Below are 27,012 nucleotides of genomic sequence, written 5' to 3'. Positions count from 1 at the left end.
TTTTCTCAACCTGAAATCAGGAAAGCTAATCCTCCTCTAGCTACCATAGCTTTGCAGCTCCTTGACTTCTTTGTGTTGTTGATGAATACTACCTGTCGCTACGCTGTGCATGTTCCTCCATACTATGCACTCTCAACTGGGTTGTACCCAGTGAGCTGGAGTATTTGGAACTATAAACATCAACTAAGCTGTGTTGCATGTAATGAACGTGCTTTATTGCATGAGACAGAGTTTCAAGAAAAAGGCTCTAATGACAAGGATAGTTATTATCATTAAATAGCTTCAGAGTTCTGGAAGAGCCATGAGTTGAAGAGTCACTCATCATGAGCTAACTTCTAATTTGCTGTGGCATTTCACAATCTGTCTTTGGTACAGAAGTGTGGGAGGGGAATTCTTTCAAATCACCCTGGATTATAGAAAAGGGAAAGTCCAGGAAGATGAGTATGTACGTGTGTGTGTGTGTGTGTGTGTCTTTACTGAAAGTAAAGCTTGAGGTTCAGCTGCTTAAAAAGAAGATAACTCTATTGAAATTTCACCCCAAAATATTTTGTTTCCTCAGTGGAATGAACTCATTTCTGTGTTCAAAGAAATTAATGACTTTTTTTCGAGGACAACCACATGCACTACTATTCGGAGAACGTTCACATTGCTATCTGTAAAAATGTGTCCAGTATTGTGAAACATGTATAGTAGCCCTGGCCAAGACTAAGGACTTGGCAATGAAAGGGTGTGGGTATATGTAGGAACTTTTTTTTATCTGATAGCCTCACATGCACTTTCCTTATAGAGCTATCCTTGGACATCAGTGTCTCAAAGATAAGCTTCAGTGGATTATTTTGTGGGGGTAACACAATAAAATGTTATTAGAGTTCCTGGTTTCATTCCACTTAGATATGAGAAAATAACATAATTCACATACAAAAAAATTAGGTAAGCAGAAGAAGAGTAGGCTGCACAGAGTGAAAGTGACTATGTCAAATGAGACACTAAGGACTCTTTCCATAATAACTTCAGAGTTGAGGTCCAGAACTGGAGTTTTCAAATGTAGCAAACTTGGTTGCCCATCAAACATACTAGGCAAAAATCATTGATAATAAACAAACAATAAAACCTTGGAATCTGTGGTATAACAAATTTTCAGGTTATTCAATTTATCTGTACCATAAACTGATATTTTAGAATAATTCATTCACCTAGGAGATGGAATGGAGTTGTTCATGGCAAGCATTTTGTCTCAACTATGCCATACAAAACTCTTAAAGCTCTTTTGTCATTGCTTACAGCTTTCAAGTCTGATGACCCTAGAGATCAGATTTTTCTCCAGGCTGGGTTGGCTGAGAATAGAGGGGCAGTTTATGGGGGAACACACAATAAGGATTCCCCAAGTTAAACAGACCAAACTAATTTGGGTTAGGTCTTGATCTACAGAGGTAGCCACTCAACATGTTTACTCCAGAAATAGTCCAGGTTTCTCTGCAACAGCAAGAGACCACTGAACTTGTGTTTCCTCACTTGTTTGGATATAGCTAAGGTAATGACAAGGCTTATTATATTAGCATATCCTGGTGGAAGAGAGAGGAATAGTGCATGCTATAGAAAATACATCCTTTCGGAGTAACCATCTCAGTCCTCCAGATAAACAGTTAACTGAGAATAAATGGCCTCCCTTTTCTAATTTCTCTCTTAATTTCTTTAGAATTAAATAAAAACTGACAGAAAAAGAGACAGGGAGATAAGAAGTCCTTCAATGAGCTAAGAAATCTTTCCCTTAGCAGTGTAAAGAACTGAAGGCATACAAACAGAGAGGCTAAAATTCACAAAGCCTTTTTATCTTTTATTGTCAAACATATTTGTTTTTATAAATACACACATACATGTGTGTGTACACACACACACACACACACACACATAGTGGCATCTATCCAGGAAGTATAACTCCTAAAAGGAAGTTAAGGGAAAAGATGTAAGAGGAAACAATTGCAATGTAAACAGTTTGTAATTTAAGAGTTGCAGTGTTTATCCCAATTTTCTCACTCTTAAACTTGTTGGAAAGGCTAGGAAAATATATCTGCCTGTATTTTGAAACTTTATAGGTAATTTTAGTATTAACTGATAATGCCTTCTTTCCTATCCACCTCCATTCCTCTCCCAAATTGTTTCCTGGAATCATAGTCAAGCTTCACTCTACAAACATCTGAGTTGATACTGTGACCAGGACTGAATAACCAGTCCCAGAAAGGGGCTAATGTAAGTTAAAACAACTACAGGAAACCAAGAGTGTTTCTCTTCATTTCATTTGCCTGTGTTTCTTTTATGGTGAAACTGCAGGGTGGACAGTAGCCTATGAATTCCTGCCTGGGTGATTATCCCAGAGCCAGGTTGCCTGTTGAGCAGAGAAGGAGTTTTACCCTGCTTGCAGCAGAACACTACCATCCTATCTGTAGGTGGGAAGGTCTTATATAGATACTTCTAAAAGTCTGCCCTCTTCTCTCCACCCCAACATTTGAAAAGGAATGAGAACATTATATACTCAGTGCACACTAGCTTCCTGAACTATTATATTGTCTTTTTACCTTCAGGTAAACAGATTTTTTTCTTTCTGGCTGAATGTAGTATAACTTGTAATCTTTTCCATTTTCACAGTGGACAGTCTAAGTGTGTTTCAGAGCAGAATCCTGCAGATGCAGGAGAAGTGAAAAAGAGTCCTAAACAGGGAAGTGCTCTAGGAGCCAGGGTGTCTAGATATTCCACCCTCAGGAATCACTGTTATCATCCCCATGCTCAACAGGCATGTGCCACCAGAGTACTTCCTGGCCTCTGTGTTGAGATGCTTGTGTTGTGCTCCATGAAGGCCAGTCACTAAGAATCATAAGATCATAAGCTAACCTTAACAAGCTCTTCAGTGTCTACCTTCCCTCTATTCAGCACATATATTCTCTCCTCCAAGACACTCCATGTGTCTTACCATTCCCAAACACTCTGACTTCTTTCTACAGTATTACTTCTTACCATATGCTCTGTTTCTACCTGGGCTGTCCTCCCTTTCTGCTTCTACCCATCTCTAAAACCCATTCCTCTTCCATTTGTCAAATTCAGGGGTCAAGCCACAATTCTAATGCCGTGCCTCTTTGTGTTCATTCTGAAAATCATATGGCCCATCTTATCTCTTCCAAATTCATTATTATCCCTTTATATATACCTCTTATATTGCCTATTAACTGATTGCCTGTATCTTTTCACTGGAATTGAAGGGTTTGTTCACTTTCACATCCTCAGTTCCAAACAGCACTCTGGATCTACTGATTCAATCAACAAATCGAGGAAAAACACATAGGGTAACTTTCTGTATATGGATAGCACTGTTTTAGGAACCATAGGGTGTTCAGGAAAGGAGAAAATAATTTCTGCTCTAAAGGAATTGATGGTGTTAAAAAGCAAAAACAAATAAAACTGGCTCAAATTGAACATGTAACAATAATAGGCTACCTTAAGCTATGAAATTTGTGTTCCAGGTAATAAGGTCTAGATTTAAATTGATGAAGGGACTGTGGCGTGGCACAAACGAATGAGGGAAAGCACCATAGTATATAGTTACAAAGTCAAGTTTCAAGAGTTTCTAGAAGAAAATTTCATAAACTGTATTCTTTGGAAAAGTAGAGCAAGTGCAAGAGATACTTCATGATGAGCACAGGAGAATAAAATCAGGGATGGAGGCACAAGTGACAACAATGTAGCCAGCACTACAAGGGTACTACTAAAAGCTCATGGAAGATGGGATTAAAACATGTTTATTTTGATATAGACATTTTGAAATCCCTGCATATTTTTTCCAAATACAGACATTCTGTGAACTTTTTGAACCCCCCTCATATGTGCTCCATGTCCTTTGTGGAGATTCTCTGTGAATGTTTATATAACAAAGGTTCAGACATTAATTTAATCTGGTTTACCTTATCTGATCTTGGAGCCATTTATTCATGAATTCTTATTCTTACTTCCTATAGTGTTTGCCTATTAATTTTATTGAAAATATATTAATCAAAAAGAAGAAGATCAAAATTATGTCTTCCAAGCAGCTTTGAAATCTTAAAAGTCATTTCCTAGGGAAATCTTTTATAAGACCAGCAAAATCCCAAAGTCTAGCTAATGTCTGGTGATTTGAATACAAATTACTACCTTTAAGTATCACAAATATAAACCAAATTTCTAATTCCCTTTGCTTATTTTTTCAAAGGAATAACTAATCAATATGATATATGTATACTCTGTTTATGTGCTATTAAATTGGACAGTCTCCAGACTGAAAAGCATAACATGAAATAGCAAATGGGGTACTTCAATTCCATGGCTATTTATCTTTTTTTCTTCTCAGTCCTCTTCTTGTCTAACACTCTTTTGATTAAAAAAAAAAAAAGGAGGAGCTAGTCAAAACCAGTGTGAGGCTGCTACCCTTGCCTGTGAAATACACGCGTATGTGCATACACACACATACACACATATAAATACATACGTGTATATACTCTTAGTTTTGTTGATAATTCAGTAGCTATATAGAAATATGTATATATTTATTTGAAACAAGAGAATTGACAGTTTTTATTTCCTGCAGAAATTTAGAAGGAAAGAGGAAGCGGCCTGCCACATGGTCATCAAGTCTAAATCCGTGTGCTGTAGAGGACAAAGTGAACTGTGAGGGATACTTTCTGCTTTTAGTCTCACCTCAAGATATGCATAAAATTTTTCAATAGTTTCCACTCAGTCTTACTGTCATTTCTCCAGTAGGTGGATAATACCAAATATAAGCAAAAGTCATTAACAATGCTAGGTTGAAATGAAACCATGAAACTATAAATCAATCATTTCATTTAATTCCTGTATCGTGTGTCATTTTGAATTGATTCTTCAAAAAAGGTTTCCTTATTTTAGAAAAAAATCGCATTTGTTGATCACTTTTACATGACACTATGTTTTATACAGGAAATTAAAAAAGATATGAAATAGGCTTTCTGCACCTATTTTTTTTTTTTTTGCTATTATACTTCACATACCTTCAAAGCTGACTGTAGTTTTATATATCACCATGTCTTCTGCACTCCTTAGAATTAGTAACCCACTGAAAGGGATGGGCTTTAATATAAAATATAGCAATAGTTTACACCTTAAGTATTTTCTGCCTTTGTGCACAAAAGTTCCATGAACCCCTCTCAACCTCAGCTTTATAGTCTGTACAATGAATATGATATTGATTAACTACCTCACAGATTGTTTTGAGGAAATAATAGCATGCATTTGAAAACATACATGCACAGATATTTCTTAAACTAAATAATATAAATGGGATTATGTATGAATACATATATATTACAAGTAAAATAAAAATACTAATCAGAATGTCTGCTATTTTCATGTGTATGTCTACCAATTGTCTTTCTAAAAGATCTATTTATTTATTTGAAAGTCAGAGTTACACAGAGAGATAAGGAGAGGCAGAGATAGAGAGAGAGAGAGAGAGAGAGAGAGAGAGAGGTCTTCCATCCACTGGTATACACCCCAATTGGCTGCAACAGCCGGAGCTGTGCCAAACCAAAGCAGGAGTCAAGAGCTTCTTCCAGGTCTGCCATGCTAGTGTGGGGTCCCAAGGACTTGGGCCATCTTCTACTGCTTTCCTAGGCCATAGCAGAGAGCTATATTGGAAGTGGACAGCTAGGACTTGAACCCATATGGGATGCCGGCACTGCAGGCGGTGGCTTTACCTGCAATGTCACTGCACTGGCCCCCTACCAATTCTAAGAATCCAAAGATTCCCATTATCTCTGAGGAACAAGGAGATTCACATATGCAAAATAATGCTCACAGAGTTATTTTAAAAGTTGTTTTCATAGTACAAGGATACAGTGTTGAATATCCCAAGCATTCCAAGGAGAATGGTGCCTATTTGTGACAGATGCCTTTTTTCCCCTGGTAAGAAAAATAATCAAAAAATGTTCTTAAACCAAGTGACTTCAATAGATAAAAAAGATGTTGATGATGAGTCTCCACCCAGGACACATGCCAAAAAACTAACACAGCCTTCATTAGTTTTACCTTACAAACTTCAGCTGAAGATTATTTACTAAGATTGAAAGGAGATTTTTGCCTAAACAAATCATTTTCCTAGCAACCACTGTAAGGCTCCTGGGACATTCTCTTATCCTACAGTCCCTCAGGACTCTGCAGTATCCAGGTGAAGGCCGATTCAGAGATTCAGAATTCATTACTGAGTTACTTTATGAACAAATCTTCCTTATTGTCATTTCCCTGGAAGCTCGACTGGGATCCATCTGGTTAACTCCCTCATTCAAATGTGCATCTTGGCACATAGCATAGAGACAATACTGCATAGTGGCAATGTGTGGATTTAGGGTCAGATCTGGGGCACTGTTACACATTTACTTTGATTTGATTTGGGCAGATTAGTTAAGTTCCATAGATATCAGCTTTCATATGTGTAGTACGTGTTAATAATACCTGTTCATACTAAGCATTCAAGATATTATGATATGCTTTATTTTTTAATACTCCCAACCCATATACTCTGCACCAGGCGCCATACTAAGCACAGGAAGCACAGGAAGTCACTTTCCTTGGAGTGCTGTGGGTTTACTGTGGGAGCCAACTAGATAATAAGTTATTAAAAGTGCTATTTGGAAAGTGTTATATAAGACAGCTTTTGTGAAGGTCAAATATTATAATACAGGTGAAAACAGCAAAATTCTATGCAAATGGGAACTATTATTTATTCCAGAACTCTTCTTTGCCTTCAATCCCAAAGCCATGTTTTATTCAAAGTTTAAATGAAGCTGAATTCCTCCACAAACTGTTCCTGGCTGCCCCAACCCACAGACACAAAACAGCTGTATCTTGTTTTGTTCTATCTTTACTAAATTGTAATTGAGTGTTAGAGTGACAGCTGGAAAAGAAATCATTTCCTGCTCTGAAAAAAATGCAAAACTCTAAAGCTGCTTCTACCTCAGCAAAAGCCTATAACTTAAATGTCAGGATAAGGAGTAATCTTGAGTCCAGGTAACTCAATTATACATCAAAAGAAATAGCTTAATTCAAGCAAGAAAACTCTATGGTGGCTCAACACCTTGCCAATGTTGGACACATGCTCCTGAGTCACATCCTATTTTAGGATGCTTTCTCTTCATGGAGACTCGTGGGGAAAGCAGCAGCTGCACTGGTACCACTGGGCTCTTTAATAACCTACTGGGAACACACTTGAGAAAACCTCCTGTTGCTGTTAAACCATAAGACCAGGGAAAATAGGGTGGAGTGGTTCTCCTCCCACAAGGATTTTATTAGGGATTACAGACATGAAAAATGATATTCTGTGGGGAATCATCACTGAAGCATGCAGCCACTGCTACTTAAGAAGGGAAAATCTACCCCACAGGGCTGTGGGAAGGGTTCATTCATTAGTTGTGTGGAATTCATTTCTTTGCCATACACATGATGCATGTACTAATTGGGTTTTAAATACAATTTTAACACACCCAAGCTTTAAGGCCTCACTAAGCCATGCTGAATTTGCAAATCCTTCCTTGTAACTTCTCTGGTGAGCATTTTCTCTGAATTCCTCTGAAACCAACAAGAAAAACCCAAAAGGACAAAGACAAGTGTCTTTTCCTTCTGGATAGTTTTCATATCAATACATCTCTCTCCATACTCTTTTGTTGCACCTGTTGGTATCTTACATTGTGTCCTTGTACTATTGGAACAACCTCTTAGATCTGCCCTGGACACCACTATTTTGTTTATGTCAATCTTTTTGGTTCCTCAATGGGTAAAGGGCTAATTAACTCAACAAACATCAATTAGGTATTATTTTCCTAAAACAGGACCAGAACTAAAGCTAGACTAGGAAAAATGTTAATGGACAAAGCTGGGGTGAGGGTTTAAAGATTATGGATCGTTGCCTACATGCAAACTAGTTTTTGAAGCAGGAAAATAAGATCAAATACATAATATTAAATAACAACCCAGCTAATTGAAGAATAACACAGAAAACACTGTTGAGTACTTCTTTGTTAATTCTTTTTCTGATTAAATGTGTAGATTCTATATGGTTGTAATAATTAGCCAACTTCTCTGGCCAAATATATTGGAACATATAGCTGTTCCAGACACTGACAAGAAGCCCAGGATTACTTCCTACTGAGTTACTCAGACAACAAAACCAAGAAGAACCCTGTGAGTCAGAAGAGTCTTGAATAGCTAAGAAATCCAAACTCCAACTTCTGATGCCTGCACTTCTACTGCATACCCACAATGTCAAAATGGACCGTGGGTTACCTCTTGAGCATTCCTTATGGATTTAATACTTCTGTCACTGCTATCCTTTGCGGAGGCTAGTATGTATTTTGCCATAATCTTACCAAGTATTCAAGGCTTAGATTCAATCCCTCCTCTGTAGGCAGGTCGCATTCCTGACGACTGCTCGTGATCTATAGCCTACAGTCATGCACTCTACAGTACCACAGTGGAGTGGCTGCTTATTCCTATGCTCCACTGCCATTCTCATTTCCCTTGCCATCAGCCCCCTGACACCTGTCCATCTGCTTTCTAATTTCAAAGTCCCAGGAAGGGGAAAAACAACTCTTTGCTATCAAAATACATCCTTTTGTTCTCTTTCTTCTATACAGATCTTCACTCTCAAATTCAGTTTTGCTCTCTTTGAGGGTTGTCTCACATATCAATGCCTCTCAGTCACACTATGAAAAAGCCTTGATGAATCAAAATCATTTGATTCGAGACCAGCACTGTGGGGCAGTGGCTTGGACTGCCACCGTCAATGCTGACATCCCATTTGAGTCCTGGTTCAGGTCCCAGCTGCTCTGCTTCTGGTCCAGTCCTCTGTTGGTGTGCCTGGGAAAGCAGCAAAAAATAGCTTAAATATTGGGGTCCCTGCCACCCATGTGGGAGACCTTGATGAATTTCCAGACTCCAGACTTCTGCCTGGCCCATCACTGGCAGTTGCGGCCATTTGGGAAGTGAACCAGCAGATGGAACAGCTTGCTTGCTTGCTTGCTTCCTTCCTTCCTTCCTTCCTTCCTTCTCTCTCCCTCTCCCCCTCTCTCCCTCCCTCTCTCTCTTTCTCTGTGTGTGTGTGTGTGAGAGAGAGAGAGAGAAAGAGAGAGAGAGAGAGAGAGAGAGAGAGAGAGATTCCCATGTGGGTGGCAGGGTCTCAAACACTTGGGATATTTTCTGCTGCCTTCCCAAGTCACTAGTAGGGAGCTGGACTAGAAGTGGAGCAGCTGAAACACAAACCAGTGCCTGTATGGTATGCTGGCATGGCAGGTAGCAGCTTTATCTGCTATACCACAGCAACAGCCCGAAAGTAAATCTTTAAAAAATTCCATGTCATTTATCAAATGATCCCATCCCACATCATTTATTTCTAGTAGTAGTTGAAAGACAAAGATTTCGAAAATACTACAGATTTAAGGTTTTACCTGCAGTTACATCATGCACATTTACTGGTCTTCCAAAACAAATCAGAGACAAAATGAATGAATTAGTACTACTTATAAGATGACTGCTTTCTTTTAATTGCATCACAGCTTGGGATAAAAGGTTGAGAACTGCTTTACAATATTAATTTATATGATTGTAGGCTTCAAGTGCCTTCATCATCAAGCCTTTCTGTCATCCCGGGCAAATGATAATGTTTAATCAAATTCTGCTATATAAGTTATCGACCAAAAAGAGATATAGGGTGCTTTCTTGAGATGATGAAGTGTGTGATTAAGAAGTACAGAGACATCTAGCAAGAGAGAATATAAATCATGTGACTAATTTGCTTAAAACACACATCTCCAAATACCAGTTGGGGCTTTTTTTTTTGACAGTGAGAGAGACAGAGAGAAAGGTCTTCCTTCCATTGGTTCACTCTCCACATGGCCGCCACGGCCGGTGCTGTGCCATTCCGAAGCCAGGAGCCAGGTGCTTCTTCCTGGTCTCCCATGCGGGTGCAGGAGCCTAAGCACCCGGGCCATCCTCCACTGCCCTCCTGGGCCACAGCAGAGAGCTGGACTGGAAGAGAAGCAACCGGGACTAGAACTCGGCACCTATATGGGATGCTGGCGCCCCAGGCGGAGAAGTAACCAAGTGAGCCGTGGCACCAGCCCTGGGGCTCCCTTCTTACACGGAATAAAGACAACTAACTTTGAAAAGAAAATATCAACAATGTAAAGTCATGAAATGAATTGGAAATCATGAGATAGTATTAGTTCCATGTTGCCATTTGCCAAATCACCTTATCTTTCTTCAGATTTCTCATCCTTGAAAGGGAGAAAATAAGTTGATCCTACCTACCTACCTTTGACTTTCAGAGTATTCCTAAAACTGCTTTGTAAAGCACTATGCAAATATAAAGTGGTATGGCTTTGATGATTATGTCTGTGTTAGGGAATTTAGTACTTGGCTTCATTTCCATTAGTTCAAGTATTTTCCTCTCTGCATACTTCTCTAAAGCATACATCATCATGGCTATTTAAAGTGTTTTTTTGTCAGCAAGATAGCTATTTGCACCCATTTATGCTGTAACTGAGGAAATTCACATAGATGATTCTGCCATCTTCTTACATATTATAGTTTGATTCTCAGCGTAATTTTCAAAAATCAGTATGTCAGGTTTTAGGCAAAGCTCAGAAAGAAATCATTCCACTTACTTTGGAATGTCTGAATATATCAAATTCCTCAGTGTCTTTTAAAAAAGATATTACTGTATATTGTAATTCAAAGGAAATTAAGAACAAAATATATTGATAAAAAGTTTAAAGAAATGAATGGAAAATGAAACTACAATAGCAAATTTTCTTAAAATATTCCTAATGTATGAATTTCTTTCATTGGCCTAATATTTTCTAGTGTCATTCCACAAGAGTTTGCTAATGTCATTTCAAGTTTTTTCAATTTTCAAAATGTCTATATATATATATATATATATTTTTTTTTTTGCCAGGCAGAGTGGACAGTGAGAGAGAGACAGAGAGAAAGGTCTTCCTTTGCTGTTGGTTCACCCTCCAATGGCCGCCGCAGCTGGCGCGCCACGCTGATCCAATGGCAGGAGCCAAGTACTTATCCTGGTCTCCCATGGGGTGCAGGGCCCAGGTACTTGGGCCATCCTCCACTGCACTCCCTGGCCACAGCAGAGAGCTGGCCTGGAAGAGGGGCAACCGGGACAGAATCCGGCGCCCCAACCGGGACTAGAACCCGGTGTGCCGGCGCCGCAAGGCGGAGGATTAGCCTAGCGAGCTGCAGCACCGGCCCAAAATATCTATATATTAAGAGGCTCATAATCAAGCTACATCTCCTCTTGGCTGCTCCCCAACCCAGAATTCACAAACAAGAGAGGATCAGTATGAAGACAATCTTTAATAAAAAGCACATGTTAACTTTTAGAGGATAAATTTCATTATTCTGATGCCCTGAAACCCTATAGGTTAGGAATGTCCTAATAAAGCACGTAACAAAAGACTAAGAGTTTAGTTTGTCTTGTTTTTAAATTTGGTGAAGTAAAAAGAGGAATTTTAATTTCTTATATGGTGGATAAATCCTTAAGCCAGTTCTAAGGAAAAAACTTACACAGATTGTGCATCAGTCATATAATATGAACACAAAATGATAAATTCTGTAGTCTTTTTGGTGGTCAAACTCTGTAAATGTTTGTTTTCTAACAATGGTGTGCTGTAGCAGAATGTTCTCATTTCTGCAAGTTTGGGCATATTAATAGGGAAATCGGAAAAGGTCATTGTGCTGATATTCAGAGCCTGAAATGAATAAATTATTGAAGCAGCCTACATGGAAGGAAAGAACAAGAATACACTATTGAGAATAACGATAGCAGGTGTCCTCTTGGCAAACACAAAATGTAAAACAAAAACAAACACACAAAGCCTCAAATGAAATTATTTGAATGCTGCTTTTTGATTTTCAGAAATACAAGGCAAATCATCATAAAGCAGAGGACACTGCATTACATAGTATCATATTCTGTAAAAGGGTTAAGGGTGCCTGGTAAAGAGCAAGATGTTTCTTTTGGTCCCCTTTCCAGATTGAGCAAACCTTTTTGTTCTGTCACCCTCTGTTCCATTCCTCTCTCCTCCTCCTCCTTTCCTAACACTAAAAATCCAGTGAGGGGAGTGCTACAGACAGGTAAGGAAAAGCACCCTCCCCTTGTCCTCCCTCACTCACCTGGGACAAAGATATAAACCCAATGTAAAAAAACAATAAATAAATCTCAGCCTAAATAATAAACACAACTTCTCACCACAAGTAAATGGCAAACTCGTTGGTGCTGAATACCTCCTTGCATTTGCACAAGTGTTATGCTTTATAAATGATGCTTATATGTAGGACCTTTTCACTTACTCCCCCAAATCATGTGACGTAGGGGAGGGAGATTTATTTTTTCCATTCTTTACCAATCAGGAAAGAGGTTCAAAGGCATTAAGTGATTTGTCCAGCATTACTCAGGATCAGATTTCATACCTCAAATCTTGAGTCGTATCTCATTTCCACTACCCATACTGCTGCAACAAATATTCAGAACTGAGAAACTGTACTGAAACAAAAATTTCAGATAATGAGTTATAAAAAAATCCTTTGTGATTTTCTCGATATCAAATCTGCATTTTTATATTTAATGAAATACCTTTGATTTGTATGCACTGATTAGTAATGATTAAAAGGACTTATGATAAGTAGAAAGAACCTTAAGATAAATGAAATAAAATTTAAATAGCATTCTTTTTGAAATATAATTGTAACAAAAACAATTCAGCATGGATTTTTAAATGAGATACACATCTCCAATTATTGGCCCCAAAATATTACTAATAGTACCTACCACGTCCTAGACAATGTACTGCATACTGTGGACGTAACAGGAAATAGCAAATCCTGTCTGTGACTTCATGAACCCTGCCCCCTATCCAGCAGACGAGGTGGACATACAGCATTGTTATCAATGCCATAATTCAGGGGTAATGGGAATCTAGCCTAGCTGGGTGTGGGGTCAGGAAAGCTTTCTTTAAGACAAGATAATTAAGGTTAAAAAAGATGTACTTAAGCAAAAGGGAAAAAGTAAAAGAAGAGGATGGGGAGAGAGCACAATGCAAGAATTTGAGGAAGATAAATAAGGAGAGATTTAGCGGAATAGATGTGATCACCAAAGGATACAGTTTAGGAGAAAATAAGGTGATGGGTCATAGGACTCCAGTATTTGTTAAAGTTGTCAGATAAAGTAGAAACAACCAGAAAGAACTTATGGCTTTACTACACATTTTATTTTGCACTGAATTCTCTGCTCTTTAAGCACTAAGTATACTGTTTTTATTTCTGAAATATTTATACATGTGAAATGCAAAAACTGCACATCTTTAAACATTTTCTCGTTAATAGATATTTTTGCTTACTTTGTCTCACATAACCTGCAAATGAAATCTTACCTGTTTCTTGCTGAGATTTGAAAAGGTTATTCTTACCAAGCATCCAGGATGGCAGATCCAGAATTTGAATCCAAGTTTTAGGACCTCCTGACCATTATACTTTCCATGACAACACAGAGTGGTTCTTGTAGCTGAAAGATCCTAGTTATCCAGAGATAAATCTACGAACGTTAGAGAAACGTCTCATATGCCAGAATTCTGAGAACTGTCATATTGCAATACATTGGGTAGATTAAATAGAATGAAAATTCAAGGCAAGCAGCAGAGAATGAAGACCATGAAGTGAAAAGGGACAGATGAACAGTGTAGGTTAGATCCCTGCTCAATGAATGTCATATAGGTGAGATCCCTGTGTTTACGGAACCTGCATTCCACTAATAAATAGACTAATGTCATGAGTGCATTTTTTTCTTAAGAGTTCTCAATGACTTTTGAGAGAAAAATCTTGCATGTCCAAAAAATATGAAATGAAGTGCCTGGACTTTGACATTTCTGTGGTGTCTCCTGTGACCACTTCCAATGTTATTCAAATGGTCTGGTGATCCCTATTGCTCATAGCCATGGGAACAGAGAGCAAAGGCACTACAGGGAAAAACACCATTTCTCTGAACAGTACTGGTTGGTTAGGAGGGTTTCCTTCTCACACATTGACCTCAAGCTTTTTCAACCTGCTATCATGTTTGGGGCATGGTTAATGGATGATTCCAGAGACTGTCATTGTTAACATCCAAAGTCATGTTCCATTACATGAAAGAAGGGAGAGAGAGAGAATATGAGTATCACTGAGGTCAAACAAATCCAATTCTTCTTCTGCTTTGTTAACATTAAAAGGGACCTTAGGGTCCTGAAATACAAACTGCCCTTTCTCAAATGCTTGTTTCTTATCTTGCTGGTAGGAGAGAAAAGGAGTATTTAGCAATCATCCTCCCAATAAAATCTCATAAGTAATCTGACGGATTGCTTCTGTCCCATATTCCAGAACTTAGTGGACTCCTGGTGAAATAAAATACAATACAGGTCAAACTTAAAAGGTAGCAGGTCAGGTTAATGCAAAATGGAAACAAAAATTCTGAAACTTGACCAGAAAGGAAAATCGGACATCTGGCAGTGTCCATTCTGCTACTATGGATACCTAGGAACCTCCAAACCTGGAAATGACCCATGCATTCTTTCCAGAAGATGAAGGTAGGGGGGAATCTCACATTCCAGAATTCTGAGGGATACTAGGTTGCAATACACGGGGTAGGTTAAATGGAGTGTGATTTCATGTGAAGGGGTTAGAGAATGGAAGACCACAAAGCGAAAAGGGATAAAAGAAATGGAAAGCAGCATGGGAGAAAAGCAAGAAACACTGTTTTATGGAAATAGTGTCTAGTACCAAGGGAGCAGGTGTCTCAGAGAGAACGTATCTGGCATTTGCAGTCAGGAGGGGTGCAAATAGGGTTCAGGCCCCTACCTGGCAAATGCAGGCCACCCTCCAACAGGGAGGACAGAGGAGCAATGGGAACACAGAAAAAGAAACAAAACAGATTTCTGGTAGAGGTTCTTGGTTTGTGAAACACCAGGTTAGAATCACTTTGGGGATAAGAGGGTGGGGTGTTTGTGAAGAGCAAAGATCTCTGGAACCATCAGAATCTCCTGGAATCTGGAATCGTGCTTGGCATTTTTTACAAATGCCCTAGGTGTGTCTTATGCACAATTAAGTTTAATACTCACTGGCTGAGTTGATGGAATTGGATTCTTGAACATCTTTTGTTCTTAGTCTGCCCAAGGCTATCTTGGTCACTGCCCCTAAAAGAGAGCTGTCTGGACTTAGCATAACAGATTCCTTTGTGATGAGGAATCACACACCAGGATCTTTTCACATAGCTTCCCTGAAGGTCAGGCCGTATCATCTGAACATGAACGCGCAGGTTCCTGAGAGTCTGCTTCCAGAGGCTGGGTAGCTTTTCAGTGGTAAGGAGCTTGAGGCATCACCTTCATCTTCATCAGAGATGCTTTCAGATGCCCAGAGAAGAGGAAAAGGTCAATCAGGCAACACTCATCGAGACCCTATTTTGAGAACACTACTCTAAGCGCCCATATACTTCCCTCTCCCTCGTGGAACTGTTATTTAGGTTTTATACCTAAAAATTAACGTGTGATGCGAAGTTTCATGAAGTAGGAAACTTCTAATTCATTAGAAATGTGTCTATGTGTTCACTGAATTTGTGTTTCCTGCAGGTAAGCCAGAGTAAGTAAAAACAAGGGCAAATTCAGGAAATCAGGCATAAATCCCTAGTTATATAGGCCAACTTGCAGAATATGAAACTGAACCGAACCACTGTCCACTTCCTAGTAACCTTTGACTTTCTCACCTCTTCCCTTCCCTCCCCTCTGATGACTGTTGGTGAGCTGAGGTCCTAGCTGCCAACTTTCCACCCCAAGGCTGCCAGCGGTAGGGGGCGCCTGCCTTGTCTCAGGCAGTGCTGCTCCCAAGCTCTTGCATCTACGTTTGCAGTATAAGCAGCTGTTGACACTCGCGAGTGGGCCCAAAACTACTGCAGAACCCTCATCAACGCTCTTATATCCTTATAACATCCCCTTCAGCACACGATAAACTGAAGGCCTGCTATAATAAAGCAGCTTTTTAACTCAAAACAAGTCACTTGCATCGCTTCTCGGTCTTTTGTCTCTCAGGTGTGAAACAAGTCGCCTACAAGGTGTCCTTTCGATGTATTGTTTCCTAAGTGCGTAAAAGCCCTTCCAGCTCTTAAGCACCACCAGTGAAGGCTCAAGGAAGCCCCCTCGGACCTCCCCGAGTCATCTCTCTTCTCCCTTCTCTTCGCAGCTCCAACGGGAAATCCGTCACCTGGGCCCAGAACGAGAGGAGCAGCCGAGGGCAGCACCTGTGGCAGCGGCTGTCTATCCACATCAACAAGAAAGAGAACCCCAACCAAACGGCTGTCATCAAGCCTTTCCCCAAGAGCACCGACAGCCGCGGCGCCCTGGCCGCGGGCGCGGGGAGCGCGGGCCCAGGGGCCGCGGGGGCCCCGGGCAGCACGGGCTGCCCCGGCGGCGCCGCTCCCGGCGGGCCGGAGCCTCCGGACGCCGGCCCCAAGGCGCTGTACGACGTGGCGGAAGCCGAGGAGCAGCTGCCGGCGCCAGCGCGGCCGCGCTCGCCGTCGCCCATCAGCACGCTGAGTCGGCGCGCGGGCTCGGCCAGCCGCACGGACGACGACGTGCCCTCGCTGCGCTCGGAGCCCGCGGCGCGCAGCAGCTCGTCGCAGGGCTCGCTCATGGAGCAGATCAGCAGCGTGGTGACGCGCTTCACGGCCAACATCAGCGAGCTCAACTCCATGATGCTGTCCACCGCCGCTCCGGGCCCCGGCGTGGGCGCCCCGCTCTGCTCCTCCTACCTGATCCCCAAAGAGATCCAGCTGCCCACGACCATGACGACGTTCGCCGAAATCCAGCCGCTGCCGGCCATCGAGGTCACGGGAGGCCCGCAGCCCGCGGCGGGGGCCCCGCCGGCCGGGGGTGGCGCTGCGCGGGAGAGCCCGGCGGCCGGGCCCGAGGCTGCGGCCGGCAAGCCGGACCTGGAGGAGCTGGTGGCACTCACGCCGCCGTCCCCCTTCAGAGACTCGGTGGACTCCGGGAGCGCAAGCCCCAACTCGCCTGTTTCCGAGTCGGCGCTGTGCATCCCATCGTCGCCCAAATATGACACTCTGATCATTAGAGATTACACTCAGAGCTCCTCGTCGTTGTGAAGGTCCCTGGAACCCACGCGGCTTCCATCCAGGGGTTCCTGCGCGCACAGGCGCCCATCAAGGCCGAGGTGGAAGACGCCAAGTACACCCGCAGTGGAACCACGAGATTCATAGTGCTATTTCACCACTACTGACCGAGACACCGACCACGAATCTTTGGGCAGATTTTCTGCTAGTGGCCTTAGAAAACATGGGCTTTTAAGAAACACTGCTTCGACTCTTGAGGGCTGACAAGGAGTCTGTGAAAACAGCTACGTACCAAGTGCTTTGCTCTAGGAAGGCAGTGAGTGAAACAGCATCGTGGAGGGCGAAAAGGCGCAGTTAATAAGCAACTGTAAAAAGTTTTATTTGTTTACTTTGATCTTTTTCCCAGAAGAGTCTTTGATTCACCAAACATGAATGTACATTTTCTAACGAACTAAACGTCTGGGACCAAAACATCAACCTTTCTCTTTTTTTTCTTTCTTTTCATTTTTTCATTTTTTCCCCATTTCCTGTAATGACCTTGAAAAGCAGTGACTTGGGCACAGTATGCGTTGTTGTGAGTCCCATTCATAACACACGACTGGATAGAGAGTGCTGCGCTAATGTGCCACAGGGCTCCTACCAGACTTTCCTCTCCAATTTGGTTGTGAAATATTCTTCCAAAAACCTGCATCTGGGATTCCACCTAGTTATTTCAGATTCACCTCCATCAACCAAGAAAACCAATGGAAGATTTCTTGACTATTTCACCATGTTGCCAATCAATAATGGAGTAGCAAAAAAAAAAAAAAATATTTTCTGGAACACTGTTTTGTAATTCCCTCACTGGGGTGCATTGTGTAGCTAGAAATTCTCTTTATAATAAGTCTTGAGCTCAAGCCCTGCTATCTCTTTCGTGAAACACAGCCACTCCTAATGAATGCTGTTCCGTTAGTATCGCCAGCTAAAACATTAAAATATGTGTCTGGGCTTCTTCATTCCTTTCTTTTGAGAAGCTGATGCACAAAGAGCTCCTCTGTCCCTTTTGAGTCCCACCACCGGAAGAGTGATCCGTAGACCCAAGAAAGACATTGTCACAATCAGAGGGACTGTTGAAAAAAAAATCAACACCATCTTAATACACTGGAAATTCTAAACTGCATCAAGTTGGCTTAGCAGAGATTCAGCTATGCCAGTGAGCAGTGGTTTTAACTTTCCTTGGCTGCTTCAATAGGGCAGCTATGAACTATGACAGATTTTTCAAAGCAATACAGAATATTGAAACAGAGGAACCTTAATAAATATTAACCATACAGTCTTTCTTAGCCATTCCAAAAAAGAGGCAAAGCAAGTATTAATATTTTCCTTTTTAAAATAATTAATATGAATTTGTGCACTTCATATTGTCATTGTTTAAATACTGCAGAAAAGAGGTTTAGTTACAATAGATACACCTGTGCTTTGATGGATTCATATAGGTAGACTTCATAGCTCTACTGTCATCTCTCCGTCCCATTGCAGCTACCCTCAGGTACCAAATGTGTCCAATTCTTAAATAAGTATAGTAATAAAAGGAGGAGGTGTCCTACGGAGTTCAGTTGACCCAGCCTTATACTAAAGATAGCCTTATGAAAAAGATTTGCTGTGAGGCACAAGTATATTTTTGGCAGAGAGAAAAATAAATCTTTTTTTTCTTTTGCTCAGTACCTTATTTTGGTAAGTATTTTTTTATTTCACATTTATTCAAAAAGTAATTGAAAAAGGGAAGTCTATCCATTGGCAAAAATAATCATTCTCTACTTGTAGAGAATACATTGCTTGTTGATAGACTCTTTTTCTGGTTTCTTTTTTGAAAATTTAACACAAATCTTTCAAAATAAAGCATTAGAAACTAACATTAATTTACTAATAGTAACAGTAATTTAAAAGAAATCAAACTTCCCATGTCAGATTTGAAAATAACATTATCTTGCCACCTTGATCTCAAGGAGTCTCTTGGAATAGAAGTGAGATCTAACTACACTTCATTGTTTGCTGAAAACAAATGTCTGCCTCTACCAAAAAACAAATGTAAGTATTTAGTACTCCTGGATCCTCATCAAAAAATGTGTTGTTCACCTGGGGATTACTGTCTTGATTTCATATGTACTGATACTTTTCTAATCTATAAATTTTAAACTTTGATTCATAAAATCTTTAAGTTTGATTTTCATTTTATTCTGAAATACAGTGAATTGTACTCTGTTGATCAATAGAACATTTTTAACTTTCACCATTATCAAATTCTCTAATTTTCTAGTACGTTATTTCCTTAAAATGTACACTATCTTGTGTGAGACATCATTAGAAATTAAAATGTAATGCAAGCAAATTGCCAACTGATAATTCCATATGACATCATAATCTAACTGTAATAATACAAATGACTTATCCAATTAGAGAACAAGATGTATTTTCCTTTCTATTTCTGTAAACTTTGCCACTTCATTGAATATACTGTATATTGGACATAATGTTATTACTAATGCATTCTTGAGATCTTTTATTTTGGAATGATGCTAACTCTGTCTCTTTGCCAATTCTAATACCAGGTTCCAAATAGTAACTCTACAATAAAGAACTGAATATTCATTCTAGGGCTGGAATGTGAACTTCACAATTCATTTGGGTACCTATTCTCATTTAATTTCCTTGAAAGGAGTCTGTTCCTGGTGCCCAGTGATAATTCAGTTGGGACCAGCAGTGACTAAAAGGAAGGGCAAAGTACAGAGAAATGCTAAGGCTCAGCAAAGTGACCCAAAAGGAGAGTTTGATTCCAGGATGAAAAAGAGAAGATCTGGTTTGATTGCATTATCCTGACCATTCTAAGCAGTTCACGCGTCCTTCTATTTTGGGAGAAGAGTGAGGTCAGCCTGAGAAGACCAACCAAGTCTGAACTGGGAAGAATCATCTTTCTGGGCTAGGGGTGGGGAGCTGAAAGGAAGTATGGAAAGGAAAAACCCTAAAATATTTGACTGATGGAAGGAAAAAAGTGCATCCCCAAATGTGCTAATCCTTGAAAGCAACAGTCTTTCCCAAACTGTGTTACCAGCAAGGGATCAGGAAGACTAGGAGCTATTTCTGACTGCAACTGAATTGTGTAATGTCTCTGCTACAGTTCTGTGACTTCCAAACCAGGAATTAAACACTCTTTTTTAAAAAGAAAGAAAAAAAAAACACATTTCCTACACTAGTCTCCCAGCAAAATGTACATGTTTTGGAGTCGTCAAAGGTATTATCTGAATTCATATTTAGCTACAGCTTATTAATAACCCTCAAGCTGTCAGAATCTCTATAGTTACCATTTACAATTTTATACTGTGAAAAAATATAGATCAGTGAAAGCATAAAGATAAATCAGAATTCACTATGATAGAAAGTCTGAGGCCTGGGAGATTTTCTACTGTCTATTGAAGAATGAGGCATGTATAAAATAGTTGGTTGGATTTCACTGATCTTCCCAATGTGAACAAATATACTATGTATATTGTGTGTGTTTCTAGAATTCAATGGCAGCTGCTGGTGGTGTTGTAATTAGAAATCTATATAGAATATAGATGTTTTAGAGAGATGGTGCCAATCCTAAAAGATTTGTGTGGGCTATAAGTGCTTGTACTTACTTTTTCTGCACTTACAACTTATTTGATTTTAAAACTGTGTGCGCATATTTGTTCTTTTTCTGTTGTTGCAGCTTGTACTATTAAAATAATAGAGAATGTTAAATTATTTTGATGTGAATTGCAAATGATTTTTTTCATAAAGTTTAACATTTTTATCAACCTTGTTTCACTTTGTACTTGTATAAATGTGTTTTATTTTAGCATTTTAAAATATACTTGCCTGTTTCTCAGTTGTCTAAATCATGTTCTAGTTGGTGTTTGTGAAGTCAGTTATTTTTTTGAAAAATATTAAAAAAACAAACTATGATATGACTTTAAGATTATTCCCCTCAGATGCTTAGAATGTTGTCTTAATAGTTTTCTAATATGAAAGGAGCCATGCTATTAATTAGTATTAAATTCTGAATGATGTACACATTTGAATTCCAGGGTTTACAAAGTAAGCAGTAGACAATAGATGAAATCAGAGATGCTGTCCCCAAAGACAACAAAAACACCTTTTAAAACATACATCAGTAAATACATTTTTTGAAAAAGGATTGTAGGGAATGTATTTTGTTTTTTTGTCTAGAAATATACATTATAAAATAATTCCATAACTATTTGTGTTGATAGAGGTAACATCAAACAGATAAAACACATTGTTTGCATGTGTATATGTTTGTGTTTCTATATGAACAACACACACAGTTACATAGATATTATACCTTTAGTCCACCTATGTATATGTTTTTGTGTGTATATGTTTCAGATATTCATAAATGTGCAGAAGTATGTAATTTTTCCTGAAAAAATTCACTTGTCCAACCGCTTTTTAAAACTTTTTTTTTTTTAATTTGAAAGTCAGAGACAGAGATCTTCCATCCACTAGTTCAGTCCCCAAAAGCCCACCTAGATTGCCTATGTGGTTGGCAGGTATCCAAATAGTAGGCCATACTTGCTGCCTCCCAAAGTACACATTAGCAATAAGCAGGGAATCCAAAGTGGAACTGGAATGCAAAAGCTAAGCACTCTGATCTAGGATGCATGCATCTCAAGGATGTTTAACAGCTATACCTCAAGTCAGTCCAACACCTGCCCTTCAGATCACTTCTTAACTTCTATTGTTAAACAAATTTGTCTTCCTTGAACATAAAGTAGTAAACACCTAAAGGCAGACTATAGAGTAGATGTTTGATGTATGGAAGAGAAAGACAATATAGATTTTAAAATACAACTTTTCTGTGCTTCCTGACATTGTATTAGTTAGACTCATATGTAAAATGTACACACATTACTCCTCCTTGTCAAATTCCGCCCTTCAGTGTCTCAGTGTCTTCTATACTGAAGTCATATGAATGGGCATTATATTTGAATTACATATAGAACATTATCTTCTTTTTTTTTTTTTTTTTTTTTTTTTTAGTTTTTTGACAGGCAGAGTGGACAGTGAGAGAGACAGAGAGAAAGGTCTTCCTTTTGCCGTTGGCTCACCCTCCAATGGCCGCCGGGGCCGGCGCGCTGTGGACAGCACACCGCGCTGATCTGATGGCAGGAGCCAGGTACTTATCCTGGTCTCCCATGGGGTGCAGGGCCCAAGCACTTGGGCCATCCTCCACTGCACTCCCTGGCCACAGCAGAGAGCTGGACTGGAAGAGAGGCAACCGGGACAGAATCCAGCGCCCCGACCAGGACTAGAACCCGGTGTGCTGGCGCCGCAAGGCGGAGGATTAGCCTAGTGAGCCGCGGCGCCAGCCCATTATCTTCTAAAAATTGAAAGAGTCTTGTAAAAATTCACAGAATCATGGAAGGTTATGCAAAACCAACTGATACAATAGAAGTGACATTGAACTAAAAACCAAGTTCTATTACCGTCACTCTATAACTTCAATAAATTACCTTGATTTCTCCATAGGTCAATTCCTCTTTCTTTAAATGCAAAGTTGAGTGATAATAACCTGTAAAGTTCTTTCATTGCCAATATTCTTAATACGTTATAAATGCTCAATAAAGATTAGCTACTACTAGTGGCAATGCACTATTCATTATGTAGTTGATATTCAGCAGGAAGCTTAAATAGGTTACATCCCATATTACTTGTGGAGGTATAACAAATTACAGTTTGTTAGTTTGAACTCCTAACAACCTTGGAGGTGTTGACCAAGAACAACTTAGTAAATTTGATATAGACTACCTCAGAAAGAATGCTTTTCCTATAGTATAATCTCTATTGAATGCTGGCTAATTTTTATTATATTTCTCATGATAGCTTAGTTTTAGAAACTAAGTAATTCTCAAACACTTTTTATAGTAGTTAGCTAGCTAGGCAGATGGATGAATAGATAGACTTATATTAATGAAGTTATCTCATTACACAAAAGTAAAAGATTTACATTTCTTCTCAAAGCATTTTGAAAATCAGAAGTATTGCTACATTTCAACCCATTAGTGGATAACTTCTCTGAATAAAATGTTTAAACTGAGCTTCCCTGATTATTTTTAAAGTCCTAAACCAAAAGTATTGGAGGAAATCTTCACAAGAATAAGTATTTTGAATCAATACTTACCCCAGGCAAAAGGCATTTATTTTTGATACTGTGGATGTCTTCTTGAGGTATATATGACCTACAAATATGCGGGGTATGTAGTACACATGTCAGACACATTTGAACATTCATGTATAGTTTCTATTTTTGCTCCTTGACTTAAAAATAAAATGTTGCATATTATCTTATTTCTAAAATGGAATGAATGTCATATGATAAATTATATGAATGATATGTCCATGAAAATCACACAATATAGTAATTGGCTTTTTTGAACTGTTGAACAGTAATAGGTGATTCATAAAAGTAATAGCTTTAAAAGTTTGGAAATTGTAATAACTCCAGGTAAATGGCTATCTTCACCACAAACTATACTCATCTTTAATATGCTAATATTAAATATCAATTTTTAAAAAATAAACCTAACATTCTCAGAGTTTCAAGGAACACATTTGAAAAATACAATGATGTAAAATTTACAATTTGTACACATTTTTCTATCAAAATTTAAAATTTATTGTGTTTCTATGACAGTCTCCTAAGACTTAAGGCAGAAAACATTGAGTTGATAACAATTCCAGCATCACTTCCAAGAGTCATTTTACCGACTCACAAGTAGCTTTGCTCCATTTTGTTACTCATTTTCCTCCCATTTTCTGATTCCTGAGATTTCTATCAACATATTTACTTTATGTCAACAGATTAAGCTGTAGGTTTCTCTATTTTATTTTTTGGTCAGGAATTTTGTATTCCAACGGCAGCAGAAGGTTATTAGAGTGTAAACCAGAAGATGTTTTTAGAAACTATTTTCAGATTCCACTTTATCTAGATGAGGAAAATTGCATGGATGTATCTAAAACATATACCAATGCATTTCTACTCCTGAATGTGCAAGATAATGAATTCAGTCTTTTACTTCTCCATGTATTGGTTTACCCTCTATCATGAATTTAATCTCTCTGGAGAATTTAAATTCCATCTTTAACCCTAATACATTTCCCTAACCTTCCAAAGAGATATGAAACAATCTAAATGTATACAGAGGGAAAAGGTCTTATCCTGGGACGATCACTGTAATAACCCAGGAAAAATCAGCCACGAACGTAGGGGATCATTCTGTCTAGTTCTATCCAGCCAGTAAAAGAAGCCAGTGGGAATGCTTTTTTGCTCATGTAGGGAAATAAAAAGAACACCAAAATCAATTCCTAGGAAATAAGAGGGGGCTGTGATATAACCATTCCAACTGACTGAGTAAATAGGAGGAATCCAAACAAACAAACAAACAAAAAATGTGAGCAATGATTATAGGACAATAAACACAAGTGAAAGGCCCAAATAAAGGAAGCTATGAAGGTAAGAATGGAAAATAATGCATTTATGTGATTGAGTCATGTTATTTGCTAAATTGGAACCATCAGCTAACCCAGTTTTGAAGTATTCAAAGCGCTGAGAGAGGCAAATGTTAAATAAAGTTGAGTATAGTAATGCTAATGTCCAATAAGAAATAATTCAGAATGAAAGTCATTAAAAAGGTCAAAAAGGATTTCCAAATGTATAAAACTACACAGAAGATAAAAAGGTCATGAACCTTTATGAATAATATGGCTTCAGAACTTACAAAACAAAAACTGACAGAAACATAAGAGAAAAAAAGTGACAATTACAATAGAACTCTTAAATAACTGTACTGACAAATACATCAAGGAGTCAAAACAAAAGGTTAAATAAAATTTGGAAGAATCTGGTAATACAAAGAGTAATAATAATCGAAGAAAGCTACTTAGAGCTTCTTCCAGTTAATAGATAGGTCTTTCCATTCTCCTTAAATTATTCGTACACTTAAACTTAGGTTAGGTTATTTCTTAACAAACTCCAGAAAGCAGAAGTATCACAAGCTGCATTAATTGATGAAAAGAAATTTAATCTGAAATTTAAGATAAAATTATCCAAAAGAAATATGTTCACTTAGAATCTCCTCCTTAGATAGTTTAGGGGGTAAAGAAAAGCTTGACTAAAATTACAACCTAGTTAGAAGTGAACATTAGTGATAGCCCTGCATATAAAAATGGGTGGAGTAACCAAACATTCTAGAGAAATTGATTTATACTGAATGCACATTTTAAAAGACCAAAAAACAGTTATTTAATCATTTAATTGTAGATGTTGAAAAATAAGTTTAAAAAACTATCTAATAAAAACAACTAGTAGTTATTAAATCAGAAATAATACAAGAAAAAGCAAACATCTAAGACAGAATTAAAGTAATCATTGAAACCAAAATCTAGTCATTTGAGAAGACAAATATATCGATAAAGATTTATCTAATCTAATCAAATCGAAGAGAGAAAACACAAATAACATTAATAACGAGAACAATGATATACAAGAGAAGGCTTCAAAAAGCTCACAAAAAATGTGTATTATTTTTTAATAATTTTAGTTTTCCATGAACTCTTCAAGACATCCTCATAGAGATCTACACATAAAGAAATCACGAGGTAAAACTTTAGTAATTTAAAAATACAGGTAAGTGAATGTATTCTTCTAGGAAAATAAAATGACAAAGTAGAACAGTAAGTAGAAAACTCAGGCCAATTATCACAAGAATACTGTTTCATAGAAGATAATTTTAAAATATCTTACTCTATAAATCACAAGTTCAAATGTTTTGCAGGTAAATTTCATCATGATATATGATTTATATAATATGGAAATATCTATAACTTATTAATGAGACTATTATTTTTTATACAAATAAGAAAGATAAAAATACAATTATAGGTTAATTATTATAAACATAGATTGTTTTAAAATATCAAACAAAATGTTTATATATCAAATTGTGAAATTTAACAAAACCAGTGGTACTTCAGGAACAAAAATAGTTATCCAAAGACTATTATATATATATATTATTATATATATATTATATTATATATATTATATATATATTAATATATCTATTAATATGTTTTACTCCATTAGCATAATAAGGAGAAGGATGTGCTCAGTTTAATAGATAATATAAAATCATTTGATAAAAAGCAATACTAATTCCTAGTAAAATAAAATAAATTAGCAAGTAAAAGTAGAAGGAAATTCTAATATAGAAGAAAGCTATCAAAAACTTAATAGAAACATGACACTAATAGCAAAATATTGGAAACCATATTAGATCAAGAATGAAACATTCTATATATACATAATTTAGAAAGTGATTATGTAATTTTGGTTTAAAACAGGACATCTCTGAGAGCTAAATAACTTTTTTTTTTTTTTTTTTTTTTGGGACAGGCAGAGTGGACAGTGAGAGAGACAGAGAGAAAGGTCTTCCTTTGCCGTTGGTTCACCCGCCAATGGCCGCTGTGGCCGGTGCGCTGCAGCTGGCGCACCGCGCTGATCCGATGGCAGGAGCCAGGAGCCAGGTGCTTCTCCTGGTCTCCCATGGGGTGCAGGGCCCAAGCACCTGGGCCATCCTCCACTGCACTCCCTGGCCACAGCAGAGAGCTGGCCTGGAAGAGGGGCAACCGGGACAGAATCCGGTGCCCCGACCGGGACTAGAACCCGGTGTGCCGGCGCCGCTAGGCGGAGGATTAGCCTAGTGAGCCGCGGCGCCGGCCCA

At 38.6% G+C, this 27,012-nt stretch overlaps 1 protein-coding gene across 5 annotated transcripts in view; it reads left to right on the top strand.

Moving 5' to 3' along the window:
• GRM5 (glutamate metabotropic receptor 5) overlaps positions 1-20,971 on the top strand; it is a 557,251-nt gene extending 536,280 nt beyond the window's left edge. For 4 of the 5 annotated variants that reach the window (XM_051820841.2, XM_051820823.2, XM_051820833.2 and 1 more), the window contains one exon: positions 16,324-20,971. In XM_051820841.2, coding sequence (XP_051676801.1) covers positions 16,324-17,242 — 919 coding nt within the window. In that variant the 3' untranslated portion in view covers positions 17,243-20,971. The remainder of the gene's footprint in view (positions 1-16,323) is intronic. The other variant, XR_007909731.2, reaches the window with a different exon arrangement.
• The last annotated feature ends 6,041 nt before the right edge of the window (positions 20,972-27,012 follow it).

The sequence above is a fragment of the Oryctolagus cuniculus genome, chromosome 1 (genome assembly GCF_964237555.1).
Source record: "Oryctolagus cuniculus chromosome 1, mOryCun1.1, whole genome shotgun sequence".
Classification (NCBI taxonomy): Eukaryota; Metazoa; Chordata; class Mammalia; order Lagomorpha; family Leporidae; genus Oryctolagus; species Oryctolagus cuniculus.
This window is presented reverse-complemented; position numbering and strand designations above follow the sequence as displayed.